The 16,951-nt window shown below is 40.9% G+C and overlaps 2 protein-coding genes across 9 annotated transcripts in view; one reads left to right on the forward strand and one right to left on the reverse strand.

The window, feature by feature from the left end:
• Positions 1–12,864, forward strand: part of LOC133639197 (uncharacterized) — an 86,458-nt gene extending 73,594 nt beyond the window's left edge. Inside the window, exon 7 of the mRNA XM_062032328.1 lies at positions 12,753–12,864. The gene's annotated coding sequence lies outside the window, so the exon portion shown is untranslated. The remainder of the gene's footprint in view (positions 1–12,752) is intronic.
• inpp4b (inositol polyphosphate-4-phosphatase type II B) overlaps positions 1–16,951 on the reverse strand; it is a 489,649-nt gene that overhangs the window by 1,587 nt on the left and 471,111 nt on the right. For 4 of the 8 annotated variants that reach the window (XM_062032295.1, XM_062032296.1, XM_062032294.1 and 1 more), the window contains exons 21-22: positions 12,804–12,958; positions 1,862–2,072 (exon numbers count right to left, since the gene is read on the reverse strand). In XM_062032295.1, the coding sequence (XP_061888279.1) occupies positions 1,898–2,072; positions 12,804–12,958 (330 nt within the window). In that variant the 3' untranslated portion in view covers positions 1,862–1,897. Of the gene's footprint in view, positions 1–1,861; positions 2,073–12,803; positions 12,959–16,951 lie in introns of those variants that run through there. The other 4 variants (XM_062032297.1, XM_062032300.1, XM_062032298.1 and 1 more) reach the window with 2 other exon arrangements.

Below are 16,951 nucleotides of genomic sequence, written 5' to 3' on the forward strand. Positions count from 1 at the left end.
CAATGTTTATTTATATAGCCCTAAATCACAAGTGTCTCAACCTCAATGTTTCACTGCTACAACCTGATAAAATTATTAAGGCATCAGATTGTAAAAAAATGTTGTGCAACTCTGTTTATTGACCTGTCAAAAGCCTTTGATACGGTCGACCATGTCATTGGCCTATAAAGAGGTTTTCTAAGGACTTGTCCGATAGAACTCCTCATTTGTCCTCCCTAGTTTAAAGGGTGTACCTCAGGGTTCCACCTTGGGTCCGTTGTTGTTTTCCATCTATGTAAATAATCTCTGTGATAATGTGTTGGATGCTGTGTTCAATTTTTTGTTCATCCCGCGCTGTAGCGCACACCTTTGAGCACCTGCAGTCTGCTTTTGATGATGTTCAGTCCTTTTGATGTTGTTCAGTGTCGAACTTGAAATGGTCACGACATAAGTACTTGGAGATTGTTATATAAATATATATATATATATATATATATATATATATATATATATTAAAAAAATGATGAGAACATGTTTTTTAAACCACACAGAAAATCTTGTGGCTAAATTTGAAAAAAAAAAAAAAAATTGGGGGAGAAGGATTTGGTCAGTCCTTTGGCAGTAATTAGCAAATATTAGCATATTTACTGGCTAAACTCCAGTTAAATCCACTTACTGTAATTTTTTGTACATGACTAGCATGCTAAAATGTGTGATGTTGTTCAGTTCCAACTGACTCAGCTGAGACTAGTGCTAAATGCGGGGAAATCTCAGGTGACGTTATTCTTAAATGGCAAAGGACTGCCATCGAACATTCCAAAACTATCAATTGCTCATAATGTCGGACTTGAAATGGTCACGACATAAGTACTTGGAGATTGTTATTGATGACAACTTGTTTTTTAAACCACACAGAAAATCTTGTGGCTAAATTTGAAAAAAAAAAAAAATTTGGGGGAGGGGGATTTGGTCAGTCCTTTGGCAGTAATTAGCAAATATTAGCATATTTACTGGCTAAACTCCAGTTAAATCCACTTACTGTAATTTTTTGTACATGGCTAGCATGCTAAAATTTGTGGGTAACAAACTACAGTATATAATTACACTTTTATTTTTTTAAATTTGCCTTAATTTTATATTTTTCTGTCAGTTTGATGCAATTGTCATTTTAATATTACAAAAAAAATAAAAAATATATATATATATTACAAAAAATCTTTATTTGATTTATGTCATATTGTTTTAGATTTTTGTATTTTTTTTAATATAGTTTTATTATTATGTAAGTTTATTCTATTAAAAAAACTACAGCTAAGAGAAAATATTACTTAACTTCAATGTCTATCTGTATGCAGTTTTCTCAAAGGAATTACATTTCCGTTTCTCGTACATTTGTATTTTTAGTGAGTTGAACACACAAACACAACAGTTATTCCAGGATAATATCAAGTGGTCGACTAGACAGTAATTACATTTCTCATTTTGTGTAATGTGTCAAGAAAAAATGGAATTAAATTACATACAAGTCAGTTAAATTAAATACAATTAAAGTGCACAACATGAAAATGTAAGATGTTTAAACCAAAGTGCCGACTTCTGCTAAAGCACCTAATAAGACTTGAAGCAGAAGAAAGAAAGGAACATCAGAATTAAATTAAAGTTAAATCTTGTAACAACAATGTCTGTTAGTAGCAATTAATTTTAATGCGGGTTTAACAATGTTAGTTCAGAGCAGAGGATGAGAAATTGCACTTAATTCACAAAACAATTTATATTTAATGACTAAATCTGTCAGTCAACACGACTAAATCCTCAGGGAAAGTGGATTGATTGTTACTCTCTCACGTCTAAGAATAATCAGCAAAGACAGAAAAGAGAAAGAGAGTAAAGACGTCGCTGATGTCTTTTTTTGTTGTTTTTATTGATACTTTGCAAGCAGAAAAACAAGACTTAAAATGAGCCAAACGACCAGTAGGTGCGAGCTAACGAGCAGCAGGGCGATGGGGTAAAAGTGACGAGATGTCGGTTTGTTCTCTATCGCCGCGCCGGCTTCAGGGTCCTCCCAGCGACCGAAGTCTCCATGGGACAGCCGACTGAAGATGTTTGAGGGCGGCGGACAGACAGAGAGAGAAAGAGCGAAACAATGCGGTGTTAGTTTATAGAGGAGTTAAAGAAAGGAGCATAGCTGGTACCAGAAGTCCATGTAGTAGGAGATGGCGGGCACAAAAGGTGAATATAGGCATGGAGGGTGAATCCGGCACACAAGAGGTGGCCCCATTTTATCAGGGAGGGTGACCAATAATGGTATGAAGTCATGCATTGTGATGAAAAGGTGGTCCGAAATGGACATGAAGGTGTGGGGGACAGAAAAGTGAGTTTAGGCCCCAAAAGGTGCTCAAAAATAGGCATAAAGACCAGAGGGGTGACAGAAAAGGTGGTCAAAAAAGGGCATGAAGCCTTGAATGATGACAGAAAAGTGAGATTGGGCACTAAAAGGTGCCAAAAATGGGCATGGAGGCATGAGCGGTGCCAGAAAAGGTAGGCAAAACTGGGCATGGAGGCATGAGGGGTAACAGAAAAGTGAGATCACGCCCGAAAGGTGGTCGAAAATGGGCATTGAGGCATGAGCGGTGCCAGAAAAGTGAGATCAGGCTTCAAAAGGTGGTCAAAATTGGGCATGTAGGCATGAACGGTGCCAGAAAAGTGAGATCGGCCACCAAAAGGTGCCAACAATGGGCATGAAGGCATGAGCGGTGCCAGAAAAGGTGGTCAAAAATGAGCATGGAGGTGTGAGCAGTGCCAGAAATGTGAGATCAGGCCCCAAAAGGTGGTCAAAAATGGGCATGAAGGCATGAGGGGTGACAGAAAAGGTGGTCAAAAATGGGCATGAAGGCATGAGGGGTTACAGAAAAGGTGGTCAAAAATGGGCATGAAGGCATGAGGGGGCGACAGAAAAGGTGGTCAAAAATGAGCATGGAGGTGTGAGCAGTGCCAGAAAAGTGAGATCACGCCCGAAAGGTGGTCAAAAATGGACATTGAGGCATGAGCGGTGCCAGAAAAGTTGGTCAAAATTGGCATGGAGGCATGAGGGGTGACAGAAAAGGTGGTCAAAAATGGGCAAAAGTGAGATCATGCCCGAAAGGTGGTCAAATTTGGGCATGAAGGCAAGAGCGGTGCCAGAAAAGGTGGTCAAAAATGAGCATGGAGGTGTGAGCAGTGCCAGAAAAGTGAGATCACGCCCGAAAGGTGGTCAAAAATGGGCATTGAGGCATGAGCGGTGCCAGAAAAGTTGGTCAAAATTGGGCATGGAGGCATGAGGGGTGACAGAAAAGGTGGTCAAAAATGGGCAGTAGGGCATTAGCGGTGCCAGAAATGTGAGATCAGGCCCCAAAAGGTGGTCAAAAATGGGCATGAAGGCATGAGGGGGCGACAGAAAAGGTGGCCAAAAATGGGCATGGAGGCATGAACGGCGACAGAAAAGTGAGATCGGCCACCAAAAGGTGCCAAAAATGGGCATTGAGGCATTAGCGGTGCCAGAAAAGGTGGTCAAAAATGAGCATGGAGGTGTGAGCAGTGCCAGAAAAGTGAGATCTCGCCCGAAAGGTGGTCAAAAAATGGGCATTGAGGCATGAGCGGTGCCAGAAAAGTTGGTCAAAATTGGCATGGAGGCATGAGGGGCGACAGAAAAAGTGGTCAAAAATGGGCAGTAGGGCATTAGCGGTGCCAGAAAAGTGAGATCAGGCCCCAAAAGGTGGTCAAAAATGGGCATGAGGGGGCGACAGAAAAGGTGGTCAAAAATGGGCATTAAGGCATGAGCGGTGCCAGAAAAGGTGGTCAAAATTGGGCATTAACAAAGGCGGTTAAAGAAGGGACAGGAAGGCATGGAGGATGGTAGAAAAGGTGGTTCAAATAGGGACAGGAAGGCATGGAGGATGGTAGAAAAGGTGGTTCAAATAGGGACAGGAAGGCATAGAGGATGGTAGAAAAGGTGGTTCAAATAGGGACAGGAAGGCATGGAGGATGGTAGAAAAGGTGGTTCAAATAGGGACAGGAAGGCATGGATGATGGTAGGAAAGGCGGTTAAAGAAGGGAATGGAAGGCATGGAGGATGGTAGAAAAGGTGGTTCAAATAGGGACAGGAAGGCATGGAGGATGGTAGAAAAGGTGGTTAAAGAAGGGACAGGAAGGCATGGAGGATGGTAGGAAAGGCGGTTAAAGAAGGGACAGGAAGGCATGGAGGATGGTAGAAAAGGTGGTTAAAGAAGGGACAGGAAGGCATGGAGGATGGTAGGAAAGGCGGTTAAAGAAGGGACAGGAAGGCATGGAGGATGGTAGAAAAGGTGGTTCAAATAGGGACAGGAAGGCATGGAGGATGGTAGGAAAGGCGGTTAAAGAAGGGACAGGAAGGCATGGAGGATGGTAGGAAAGGCGGTTAAAGAAGGGAATGGGAGGCATGGAGGATGGTAGGAAAGGCGGTTAAAGAAGGGACAGGAAGGCATGGAGGATGGTAGAAAAGGTGGTTAAAGAAGGGACAGGAAGGCATGGAGGATGGTAGGAAAGGTGGTTCAAATAGGAACAGGAAGGCATGGAGGATGGTAGGAAAGGCGGTTAAAGAAGGGACAGGAAGGCATGGAGGATGGTAGGAAAGGCGGTTAAAGAAGGGACAGGAAGGCATGGAGGATGGTAGGAAAGGCGGTTAAAGAAGGGACAGGAAGGCATGGAGGATGGTAGGAAAGGCGGTTAAAGAAGGGACAGGAAGGCATGGAGGATGGTAGGAAAGTGTGATAGGGACTTGACCTTCCACCCATTTAGTTCCGTGTGTGTAAACAAGTGTCGTATAATGGCAGCAAACAAGCAAGTGTTGTATAATGGCAGCAAACAAGCAAGTGTTGTATAATGGCAGCAAACAAGCAAGTGTTGCATAATGGCAGCAAACAAGCAAGTGTTGTATAATGGCAGCAAACAAGCAAGTGTTGTATAATGGCAGCAAACAAGCAAGTGTTGTATAATGGCAGCAAACAAGCAAGTGTTGTATAATGGCAGCAAACAAGCAAGTGTCGTATAATGGCAGCAAACAAGCAAGTGTTGTATAATGGCAGCAAACAAGCAAGTGTTGCATAATGGCAGCAAACAAGCAAGTGTTGCATAATGGCAGCAAACAAGCAAGTGTTGCATAATGGCAGCAAACAAGCAAGTGTTGTATAATGGCAGCAAACAAGCAAGTGTTGTATAATGGAAGCAAACAAGCAAGTGTTGTATAATGGCTGCAAACAAGCAAGTGTTGTATAATGGCAGCAAACAAGCAAGTGTTGCATAATGGCAGCAAACAAGCAAGTGTTGTATAATGGCAGCAAACAAGCAAGTGTTGTATAATGGCAGCAAACAAGCAAGTGTTGTATAATGGCAGCAAACAAGCAAGTGTTGTATAATGGCAGCAAACAAGCAAGTGTTGTATAATGGCAGCAAACAAGCAAGTGTTGTATGATGGCAGCAAACAAGCAAGTGTTGTATAATGGCAGCAAACAAGCAAGTGTTGCATAATGGCTGCAAACAAGCAAGTGTTGTATAATGGCAGCAAACAAGCAAGTGTTGTATAATGGCAGCAAACAAGCAAGTGTTGTATAATGGCTGCAAACAAGCAAGTGTTGTATAATGGCAGCAAACAAGCAAGTGTTGCATAATGGCAGCAAACAAGCAAGTGTTGTATAATGGCAGCAAACAAGCAAGTGTTGTATAATGGAAGCAAACAAGCAAGTGTTGTATAATGGCTGCAAACAAGCAAGTGTTGTATAATGGCAGCAAACAAGCAAGTGTTGTATAATGGCAGCAAACAAGCAAGTGTTGTATAATGGCAGCAAACAAGCAAGTGTTGTATAATGGCAGCAAACAAGCAAGTGTTGTATAATGGAAGCAAACAAGCAAGTGTTGTATAATGGCAGCAAACAAGCAAGTGTTGTATAATGGCAGCAAACAAGCAAGTGTTGTATAATGGCTGCAAACACGCAAGTGTTGTATAATGGCAGCAAACAAGCAAGTGTTGTATAATGGCAGCAAACAAACAAGTGTTGTATAATGGCAGCAAACAAGCAAGTGTTGTATAATGGCAGCAAACAAACAAGTGTTGTATAATGGCAGCAAACAAGCAAGTGTTGTATAATGGCAGCAAACAAACAAGTGTTGTATAATGGCAGCAAACAAGCAAGTGTTGTATAATGGCAGCAAACAGCGCATGAAGAAAGTTGAGGGTGGTTGTTGTGACTCATGCTTGCAACCTTACAGCATTTTGTGCTGACGTCATGAGAGCACACCAGCATTGTCATGCAAGCACCTTTCCTCTTTACTAGCGGCTGTTACGTTCACCCTCCTGTGGGATTGGCAGCTGCAGCCAACAAGCCAGTCAACCTGTCAGGCAGCTCAAATCCATGATTTGTTTTTACAAGTGTCGTCCTCGGCGTGATAGCTTACAGGCAAGCATGAAAAGCCACATGCCGCCTGCAAACGCATTCCATGCAGAAACACGAGAGCTTTGTTCAAACACCTGCCAAAGTATTTTTTTTTTTAAAGTCCAAAGGTTGTTTATTGCAAGGATGCCATGGAGACAGAGGCTGTCATGGGTGCATGCATGTGTGATGGTGGATGGATAGCAACTGGCGGTCAATGGCATGGCATGTTAAAAGGGTCAGTTCAGCACAATGAACGAGGATGCAACAGGTTTTACAACATTATTGCTATTTGTGTGAAGTGAAAAACAAAACATGTTGTACTCGTCACTGATAAGTTTGTGCATTGTTAGCATGAAGGCTTTGTCCTAAATGTTCACATTTGCCATCAATGTCAAATAAGCACGAGCAAATATTGACATTAAGCCAACACACACAACACCCGACAAAAGGCTCATCAATTATCTACAAACCCTGTTTCCATATGAGTTGGGAAATGGTGTTAGATGTAAATATAAACGGAATACCATGATTTGCAAATCCTTTTCAAGCCATATTCAGTTGAATGCACTACAAAGACAACATATTTGATGTTCAAACTGATAAACTTTATTTTTTTGCAAATAATAATTAACTTAGAATTTCATGGCTGCAACACGTGCCACAGTAGTTGGGAAAGGGCATGTTCACCACTGTGTTACATGGCCTTTCCTTTTAACAACACTCAGTAAAGGTTTGGGAACTGAGGAGACACATTTTTGAAGCTTCTCAGGTGGAATTCTTTCCCATTCTTGCTTGATGTACAGCTTAAGTTGTTCAACAGTCCGGGGGTCTCCCTTCTGCTATTTTAGGCTTCACACATTTTCAATGGGAGACAGGTCTGGACTACAGGCAGGCCAGTCTAGTACCCGCACTCTTTTACTATGAAGCCACTCTGTTATAACACGTGGCTTGGCATTGTCTTGCTGAAATAAGCAGGGGCGTCCATGGTAACGTTGCTTGGATGGCAACATATGTTGCTCCAAAAGCTGTATGTACCTTTCAGCATTAATGGTGCCTTCACAGATGTGTAAGTTACCCATGTCTTGGGCACTAATACACCCCCATACCATCACACATGCTGGCTTTTACACTTTGCGCCTAGAACAATCCGGATGGTTCTTTTCCTCTTTGGTCCGGAGGACACGACGTCCACAGTTTCCAAAAACAATTTGAAATGTGGACTCGTCAGACCACAGAACACTTTTCCACTTTGTATCAGTCCATCTTAGATGAGCTCAGGCCCAGCGAAGCCGACGGCGTTTCTGGGTGTTGTTGATAAACGGTTTTCGCCTTGCATAGGAGAGTTTTAACTTGCACTTACAGATGTAGCGACCAACTGTAGTTACTGACAGTGGGTTTCTGAAGTGTTCCTGCAATAGCCCATGTGGTGATATCCTTTACACACTGATGTCGCTTGTTGATGCAGTCCCGCCTGAGGGATGGAAGGTCACGGGCTTAGCTGCTTACGTGCAGTGATTTCTCCAGATTCTCTGAACCCTTTGATGATATTACGGAGCGTAGATGGTGAAATCCCTAAATTCCTTGCAATAGCTGGTTGATAAAGGTTTTTCTTAAACTGTTCAACAATTTGCTCACGCATTTGTTGACAAAGTGGTGACCCTCGCCCCATCCTTGTTTATGAATGACTGAGCATTTCATGGAATCTACTTTTATACCCAATCATGGCACCCACCTGTTCCCAATTTGCCTGTTCACCTGTGGGATGTTCCAAATAAGTGTTTGATGAGCATTCCTCAACTTTATCAGTATTTATTGCCACCTTTCCCAACTTCTTTGGCACGTGTTGCTGGCATCAAATTCTAAAGTTAATGATTATTTGCAAAAAAAAAAAGTTTATCAGTTTGAACATCAAATATGTTGTCTTTGTAGCATATTCAATTGAATATGGCTTGAAAAGGATTTGCAAATCATTGTATTCCGTTTATACTTACATCTAACACAATTTCCCAACTCATATGGAAGAGGGGTTTTGTACATTTCAATTACTTTTCACTCTGGGTTAAATTTGAGATCGGTCTCTGTTACGTATTTTAGGAGACCCCCCCATCAGCTGGTTATAATTAGCATACCTCTACCCTCTGCGACGAAACAAATCCGACGAACAGCGTCATGTATCAAACTGAAATCGTACGGCCGCGACAAATATTTGTTATCCTACAATCGAGGTGGCCACATTTTATCAGGGAGGGTGACCAATAATGGTATGAAGTCCTGCATTGTGATAAAAAGGTGGTCAAAAATGGACATGAAGGTGTGGGGGACGGAAAAGTGAGTTTAGGCCCCTAAAGGTGCTCAAAAATAGGCATTAAGGCCTGAGGGGTGACAGAAAAGGTGGTCAAAATTGGGCGTGAAGGCACGAGCGGTGACAGAAAAGGTGGTCAAAAAAGGGCATGAAGGCATGAGCGGTGCCAGAAAAGGTGGTCAAATTTATTTGGGCATGAAGGCATGAGCGGTGCCAGAAAAGGTGGTCAAATTTGGGCATGAAGGCATGAGCAGTGACAGAAAAGGTGGTCAAAAAAGGGCATGAAGCCTTGAATGATGACAGAAAAGTGAGATCGGGCACTAAAAGGTGCCAAAAATGGGCAAGGAGGCATGAGTGGTGCCAGAAAAGGTAGTCAAAACTGGGCATGTTGGCATGAGTGGTAACAGAAAAGTGAGATCAGGCTTCAAAAAGTGGGCAAAAAGGGCGTGAAGGCATGAGCGGTGCCAGAAAAGGTGGTCAAATTTGGGCATGAAGGCATGAGCGGTGCCAGAAAAGTGAGAAATGTACTCGTCACTGATAAGTTTGTTCATTCTTAGCACGAAGGCTTTGTCCTAAATGTTCACATTTGTCATGAATGTCAAATAAGCACGAGCAAATATTGACATTAAGCTAACACACACAACACCCGACAAAAGGCTCATCAATTATCTACCTTTCAATTACCAATAAACCTTAAAGGCACTGCCTTTGCGTGCGGGCCCAGTCACATAATATCTACGGCTTTTCACACACACACAAGTGAATGCAACGCATACTTGGTCAACAGCCATACAGGTCACATTTGAGGGTGTCCGTATAAACAACTTTAACACTGTTACAAATATGCGCCACACTGCAAACAAGAATGACAAACACATTTGGGGAGAACATTCGCACCGTAACACAACATAAACACAACAGTACAAATACCCAGAACCCCTTGCAGCACTACGCTACAATATACACCCCCTACTCCCCCACCTCAACCCTGCCCACCTCAACCCTGCCCACCTCAACCTCCTCATGCTCTCTCAGTGAGAGCATGTCCCAAATTCCAAGCTGCTGTTTTGAGGCATGTTTAAAAAAAATAATGCACTTTGTGACTTCAATAATAAATATGGCAGTGCCATGTTGGCATTTTTTTCTTCCATAACTTGAGTTGATTTATTTTGGAAAACCTTGTTACATTGTTTAATGCATCCAGCGGGGCATCACAACAAAATGAGGCATAATAATGTGTTAATTCCACGACTGTATATATCGGTATCGGTTGATATCGGAATCAGTAATTAAGAGTTGGACAATATCGGAATACCGGCAAAATAGCCATTATCGGACATCTCTAGAAAAAACTATTTCCTGCGACGAAACAAATCCTACGAACAGCGTCATGTATCAAACTGAAATTGTACGGCCGCGACAAATATTTGTTATCCTAAAATCGTACGAAACTGGCGAAAAACAAAACCAACTGTTAATAAATGAGCGTAGGGATGTTTTTCAGTGCTTGTACAAATACAAATATTTATTTATTTATTTATTTATTTTTTAATATATACAGTACAGGCCAAAAGTTTGGACACACTTTCTCATTCAATGCGTTTTCTTCATTTTCATGACTACCGTATTTTTCGGAGTATAAGTCGCTCCGGAGTATAAGTCGCATCGGCCGAAAATGCATAATAAAGAAGGAAAAAAACATATATAAGTCGCACTGGAGTATAAGTCGCATTTTTTGGGGGGAATGTATTTGATAAAAGCCAACACCAAGAATAGACATTTGAAAGGCAATTTAAAATGTCTAAAGAATAGTGAACAACAGGCTGAATAAGTGTACGTTATATGAGGCATAAATAACCAACTGGTATGTTAACGTAACATATTATGGTAAGAGTCATTTAAATAACTATAACATATAGAACATGCTATATGTTTACCAAACAATCTGTCACTCCTAATCGCTAAATCCCATGAAATCTTATACGTCTAGTCTCTTACGTCAATGACATCAATAATATTATTTGATATTTTACGCTAACGTGTTAATAATTTCACACATAAGTCGCTCCTGAGTATAAGTCGCACCCCCCGCCAAACTATGAGAAAAACTGCGACTTATAGTCCGAAAAATATGTTATTTACATTGTAGATTGTCACATCAAAACTATGAAGGAACATAGTTCACAAAAAAAGGTGAAATAACTGCAAACATGTTTTATATTCTCGTTTCTTCAAAATAGCCACCCTTTTCTCTGATTACTGCTTAGCACACTCCTGGCATTCTCTCGGTGAGCTTCAAGAGGTAGTCACCTGAAATGGTTTTCACTTCACAGGTGTGCTTGAAGCTCATCGAGAGAATGCAGAGAGTGTGCAAAGCAGTAATCAGAGCAAAGTTAAAGTACCAATGATTGTCACACATACTCGAGGTGTGGTGAAAATTGTCCTCTGCACTTGACCCATCCCCTTGTTCACCCCCTGGGAAGGTGAGGGAAGCAGTGAGCAGCAGTGGTGGCCGCGCCCGGGAATCATTTTTGGTGATTTAACCCCCAATTCCAACCTAAGCAGGGAGGTAACGGGTCCCATTTTTATAGTCTTTGGTATGACTCGGCCGGGGTTTGAACTCACAACCTACTGATCTCAGGGCGGACACTCTAACCCAGGGGTCACCAACGCGGTGCCCGCGGGCACCAGGTAGCCCGTAAGGACCAGATGAGTCGCCCGCTGGCCTGTTCTAAAAATAGCTCAAATAGCAGCACTTACCAGTGAGCTGCCTCTATTTTTTAAATTGTATTTATTTACTAGCAAGCTGGTCTCGCTTTGCTCGACATTTTTAATTCTAAGAGAGACAAAACTCAAATAGAACTTGAAAATCCAAGAAAATATTTAAAGACTTGGTCTTCACTTGTTTAAATAAATTCATAATTTTTTTTACTTTGCTTCTTATAACTTTCAGAAAGACAATTTTAGAGAAAAAATACAACCTTAAAAATGATTTTAGGATTTTTAAACACATATACCTTTTTACCTTTTAAATTCCTTCCTCTTCTTTCCTGACAATTTAAATCAATGTTCAAGTATTTTTTTAATTTCTATTGCAAAGAATAATAAATAATTTTTAATTTAATTCTTCATTTTAGCTTCTGTTTTTTCGACGAAGAATATTTGTGAAATATTTCTTCAAACTTATTATGATTAAAATTCAAAAACATTATTCTGGCAAATCTAGAAAATCTGTAGAATCAAATTTAAATCTTATTTCAAAGTCTTTTGAATTTCTTTTAAAATTTTTGTTCTGGAAAATCTAGAAGAAATAATGATTAGTCTTTGTAGGAATATAGCTTCTTCCAATTTGTTATATATTCTAACAAAGTGTAGATTGGATTTTAACCTATTTAAAACATGTCATCAACATTCTAAAATTAATCTTAATCAGGAAAAATGACTAATGATGTTTCATAAATTCTTTTTTTAATTTTTTCAAAAAGATTCGAATTAGCTAGTTTTTCTCTTCTTTTTTTCGGTTGAATTTTGAATTTTAAAGAGTCGAAATTGAAGATAAACTATGTTTCAAAATTTAATTGTCATTTTTTTCGTGTTTTCTCCTCTTTTAAACCGTTCAATTAAGTGTAAATATCATTAATTATTAATAATAACATAGAGTTAAAGGTAAATTGAGCAAATTGGCTATTTCTGGCAATTTATTTAAGTGTGTATCAAACTGGTAGCCCTTCGCATTAATCACTACCCAAGAAGTAGCTCTTGCTTTCAAAAAGGTTGGTGACCCCTGGTCTAACCACTAGGCCACTGAGTAGGTTAGGTTAGGTCAAAGAGTAGCTATTTTGAAGAAACTCGAATATAAAACATGTTTTCAGTTATTTCACCCTTTTTTTGTTAAGTCCATAACTCCACATGTGTTCATTCCTAGTTTTGATGTGACAATCTACAATGTAAATAGTCATGGAAATAAAGAACTGAATGAGAAGGTGTGTCCAAACTTTTGACCTTTTGATCTATTTTTTTGTTCTTAGGTGGTTCAGGTGAAATGACCCTTTAAGGAAGACCGAGTTTGAAGGCCTTACCTCCGCATGCAGTCCAGCGCTCGCATGAAGAAGTCCTTGCTGAGCTGGTGTTCGTCCCGCAGGAGGGCGCACTGCTCCAACGTGACCGACATGGACGTCCGATCTTTGGCACTTTTGCAGCTGGTGAACCTGATGCCGTTCAGCCTTCGGCAGATCTGAACGTTGGCGGGAGCAAACAAAGCGGCTTCAATATTTCCCGAAGCAAACGGGAGTTCCTTTGTGCAGAAAGTGCATCTCTATCCTCCTTCAAAACCGCACTAAAACAACACCTCCAGGCAACTTCAACCCTTGACTAACACCCTCCCCCCTTCCCCATCCCACCTCCCTGGATTGTAAATAATCAACTGTATTGGATTGTAAATAATGTAAATAATACAATGTATATACTCTGATGATTAACTTGTGTGACGACTGCATTATGATGATAGTATATATTTGTACCATGAATTGATTTACGTGGACCCCGACTTAAAGGCCTACTGAAAGCCACTACTAGCGACCACGCAGTCTGATAGTTTATATATCAATGATGAAATCTTAATATTGCAACACATGCCAATACGGCCGGGTTAACTTATAAAGTGACATTTTAAATTTGCCGCTAAACTTCCGGTTCAAAACGCCTCTGAGGATGACGTATGCGCGTGACGGGTATGGCTTCCACATTGAAGCCAATACGAAATAGCTGTTTTGATCTCATTCTGGGTGTATTCTGGACATCTGTGTTGGTGAATCTGTTGCAATTATGTTCATTGCATTATGGAGAAAGAAGCTGAGCAAGCAAAGAAGAAAGTTCTCGGTGCGAAGCGGACGTATTTTGCGAAGGAAGTCAGCAGCAACACAACACAGCCGGTGTTTCATTGTTTACATTCCCGAAAGATGCAGTCAAGATGGAAGAACTCGGATAACAGAGACTCTAACCAGGAGGTCTTTTGACTTCGATACACAGACGCCTGTAGAGAACTGGGACAACACAGACTCTTACCAGGATTACTTTGATTTGGATGACAAAGACGCAGATGTGCTACCGTGAGTATGCAGCTTTGGCTGCTAGGAGCTAGCATAACAAACACTGAGGTGTTTTTATGCAGGATTAATTTGTGGCATATTAAATATAAGCCTGGTTGTGTTGTGGCTAATAGAGTATATATATGTCTTGTGTTTATTTACTGTTGTAGTCATTCCCAGCTGAATATCAGGTCACCCCCGCCTCTCACAGCATCTTCCCTATCTGAATAGCTTCAACTCCCCACTAGTCCTTCACTTGCACTTTACTCATCCACAAATCTTTCATCCTCGCTCACATTAATGGGGAAATTGTCGCTTTTGTCGGTCCGAATCTCTCTCACTTCATGCGGCCATCATTGTAAACAATAGGGAACTTTGCGTATATGTTCAACTGACTACGTCACGCTACTTCCGGTAGGGGCAAGCCTTTTTTTTTATCAGATACCAAAAGTTGCGATCTTTATCGTCGTTGTTCTATACTAAATCCTTTCAGCAAAAATATGGCAATATCGCGAAATGATCAAGTATGACACATAGAATAGATCTGCTATCCCCGTTTAAATAAAACAATTTCATTTCAGTAGGCCTTTAAACAAGTTGAAAAACTTATTGGGGTTTTACCATTTAGTGGTCAATTGTACGAAATATGTACTGAACTGTGCAATCTACTAATAAAAGTCTCAATCAATCAATCGCTCACTGTCTACGTTTTCCCTCTTGCCAAAGCAGCTAGTACGAGGTACAGTTTCTAGGTCGACGACCCGTCCATCCACCGTGTTTTTATCAGTAAAAAGTTCATGGTGAACCTCTGTGGTGGACATAATGAAAAATGAGTCTATTTATGTCGAAATGTTGTCGTCTTGTCAACTTCATTGACAACCACGTATGTCGACATCAGTCAGCCAGTCCGAGAGGGCGTCGACATAAACGGGTTCTTTGTATTGTGCCGAGCTGATACCGTCCCTAAAACCCAGCAACCAAAGCTGGAAACAACAACAATACACTCCGCATGCTAACGTCAGCTTACTTCAGTTCTTCCTAATTAGCGATGCTTCCAAAAGCTGTGAATTACAAAACATGCTCTTTGTAGTCATTAATTTTCACTTCCTCATTTTGTTAAATAACATGTTTTATTCATTTTTATTTAGTAGGTTAAAGCATTTGATATATTGTGCTCCTGAGTTAATGTTACCGATCAATTTTAATACATTAGTATTTATTGAATCTATCTGTTAGAATAGTTGTTTGTAAGTTATCAAAAAAAACTTTGTGTTGAAATGAGTTCCAGGCAAAAAGACAAAAGTCTGTCTTTGAAACCAACCAAGAAGAAGGCTCGTAAAACTCCACTGGGACTTCAAAGCGGAGAGATGACAGGATCTGCCCAATTTCCAGACGAATTCTTTTTTAACTATTTTACGACCTCTTTTTTGAACTGTTCGGTAACAAAGGCAACGCTGTTTACGACCCACTTCCCTTAGGAAGCAGCTGTGGTCAGGTGGGGGGAGAAAGTCAAATAAAGAAGGAGGAGTGCAATCTTTGGGCAGAGCGTGCTGAGACACTGTAAGAGGTTACAGGTCGACGGCGACTCTCCTCAATATATTGAGTCCAAATTGAATTCTGTCTCTGTTTGATTCTTTGCCTCTTGTCTTGTTTAATACATGTCATCAGTGTTTGAACCTGACACTATCGAATTTCATTTATCAGTATCAAATGATTCAAGTAGGACAAAAAATTGTTCAACCCCGGTCGTCCACATGTGAGGCGAGCATGCTGACCCCCTGAGCTAAAACTCGGCAGCCGGCACACTCTTGAAGTTGTTCGGAGGTTTACAAACGTACACTGGCTGGCGCCCGCTACACTAGGACACACTTTTATGGACTCTCACTATTATGTTAAATCCACTATGGACTGGACTCTCACTATCATGTTAGATCCACTAAGGACTGGACTCTCACACTATTATGTTAGATCCACTAAGGACTGGACTCTCACACTATTAAGTTAGATCCACTATGGACTGGACTCTCACACTATTATGTTAGATCCACTATGGACTGGACTTTCACACTATTATGTTAGATCCACTATGGACTGGACTCTCACTATTATGTTAGATCCACTAAGGACTGGACTCTCACACTATTATGTTAGATCCACTATGGACTGGACTCTCACACTATTATGTTAGATCCACTATGGACTGGACTCTCACTATTATGTTAGATCCACTAAGGACTGGACTCTCACACTATTATGTTAGATCCACTATGGACTGGACTCTCACACTATTATGTTAGATCCACTATGGACTGGACTCTCACTATTATGTTAGATCCACTATGGACTGGACTCTCACACTATTATGTTAGATCCACTATGGACTGGACTCTCACTATTATGTTAGATCCACTATGGACTGGACTCTCACACTATTATGTTAGATCCACTATGGACTGGACTCTCACACTATTATGTTAGATCCACTACGGACTGGACTCTCACACTATTATGTTAGATCCACTATGGACTGGACTCTCACACTATTATGTTAGATCCACTATGGACTGGACTCTCACTATTATGTTAGATCCACTATGGACTGGACTCTCACACTATTATGTTAGATCCACTATGGACTGGACTCTCACACTATTATGTTAGATCCACTATGGACTGGACTCTCACACTATTATGTTAGATCCACTATGGACTGGACTCTCACACTATAATGTTAGATCATCAAAGGACTGGACTCTCACACTATTATGTTAGATCCACTACGGACTGGACTCTCACTATTATGTTAGATCCACTAAGGACTGGACTCTCACACTATTATGTTAGATCCACTACGGACTGGACTCTCACTATTATGTTAGATCCACTAAGGACTGGACTCTCACACTATTATGTTAGATCCACTACGGACTGGACTCTCACTATTAGGTTAGATCCACTACGGACTGGACTCTCACTATTATGTTAGATCCACTAAGGACTGGACTCTCACATCATTTTGCTGCAGTGCTCCGGTTTCTTGCTGCCCTCAGTCTCCTCTTTGATCAAATGTCTCCTCCCATTGTTGTTGTTTGTTAGCCTTCAGACTGATGCATTTTTTCCCCCTCGTTTTTACAGTTTTT

This window comes from Entelurus aequoreus, linkage group LG22 (assembly GCF_033978785.1).
Source record: "Entelurus aequoreus isolate RoL-2023_Sb linkage group LG22, RoL_Eaeq_v1.1, whole genome shotgun sequence".
Taxonomy (NCBI): Eukaryota; Metazoa; Chordata; class Actinopteri; order Syngnathiformes; family Syngnathidae; genus Entelurus; species Entelurus aequoreus.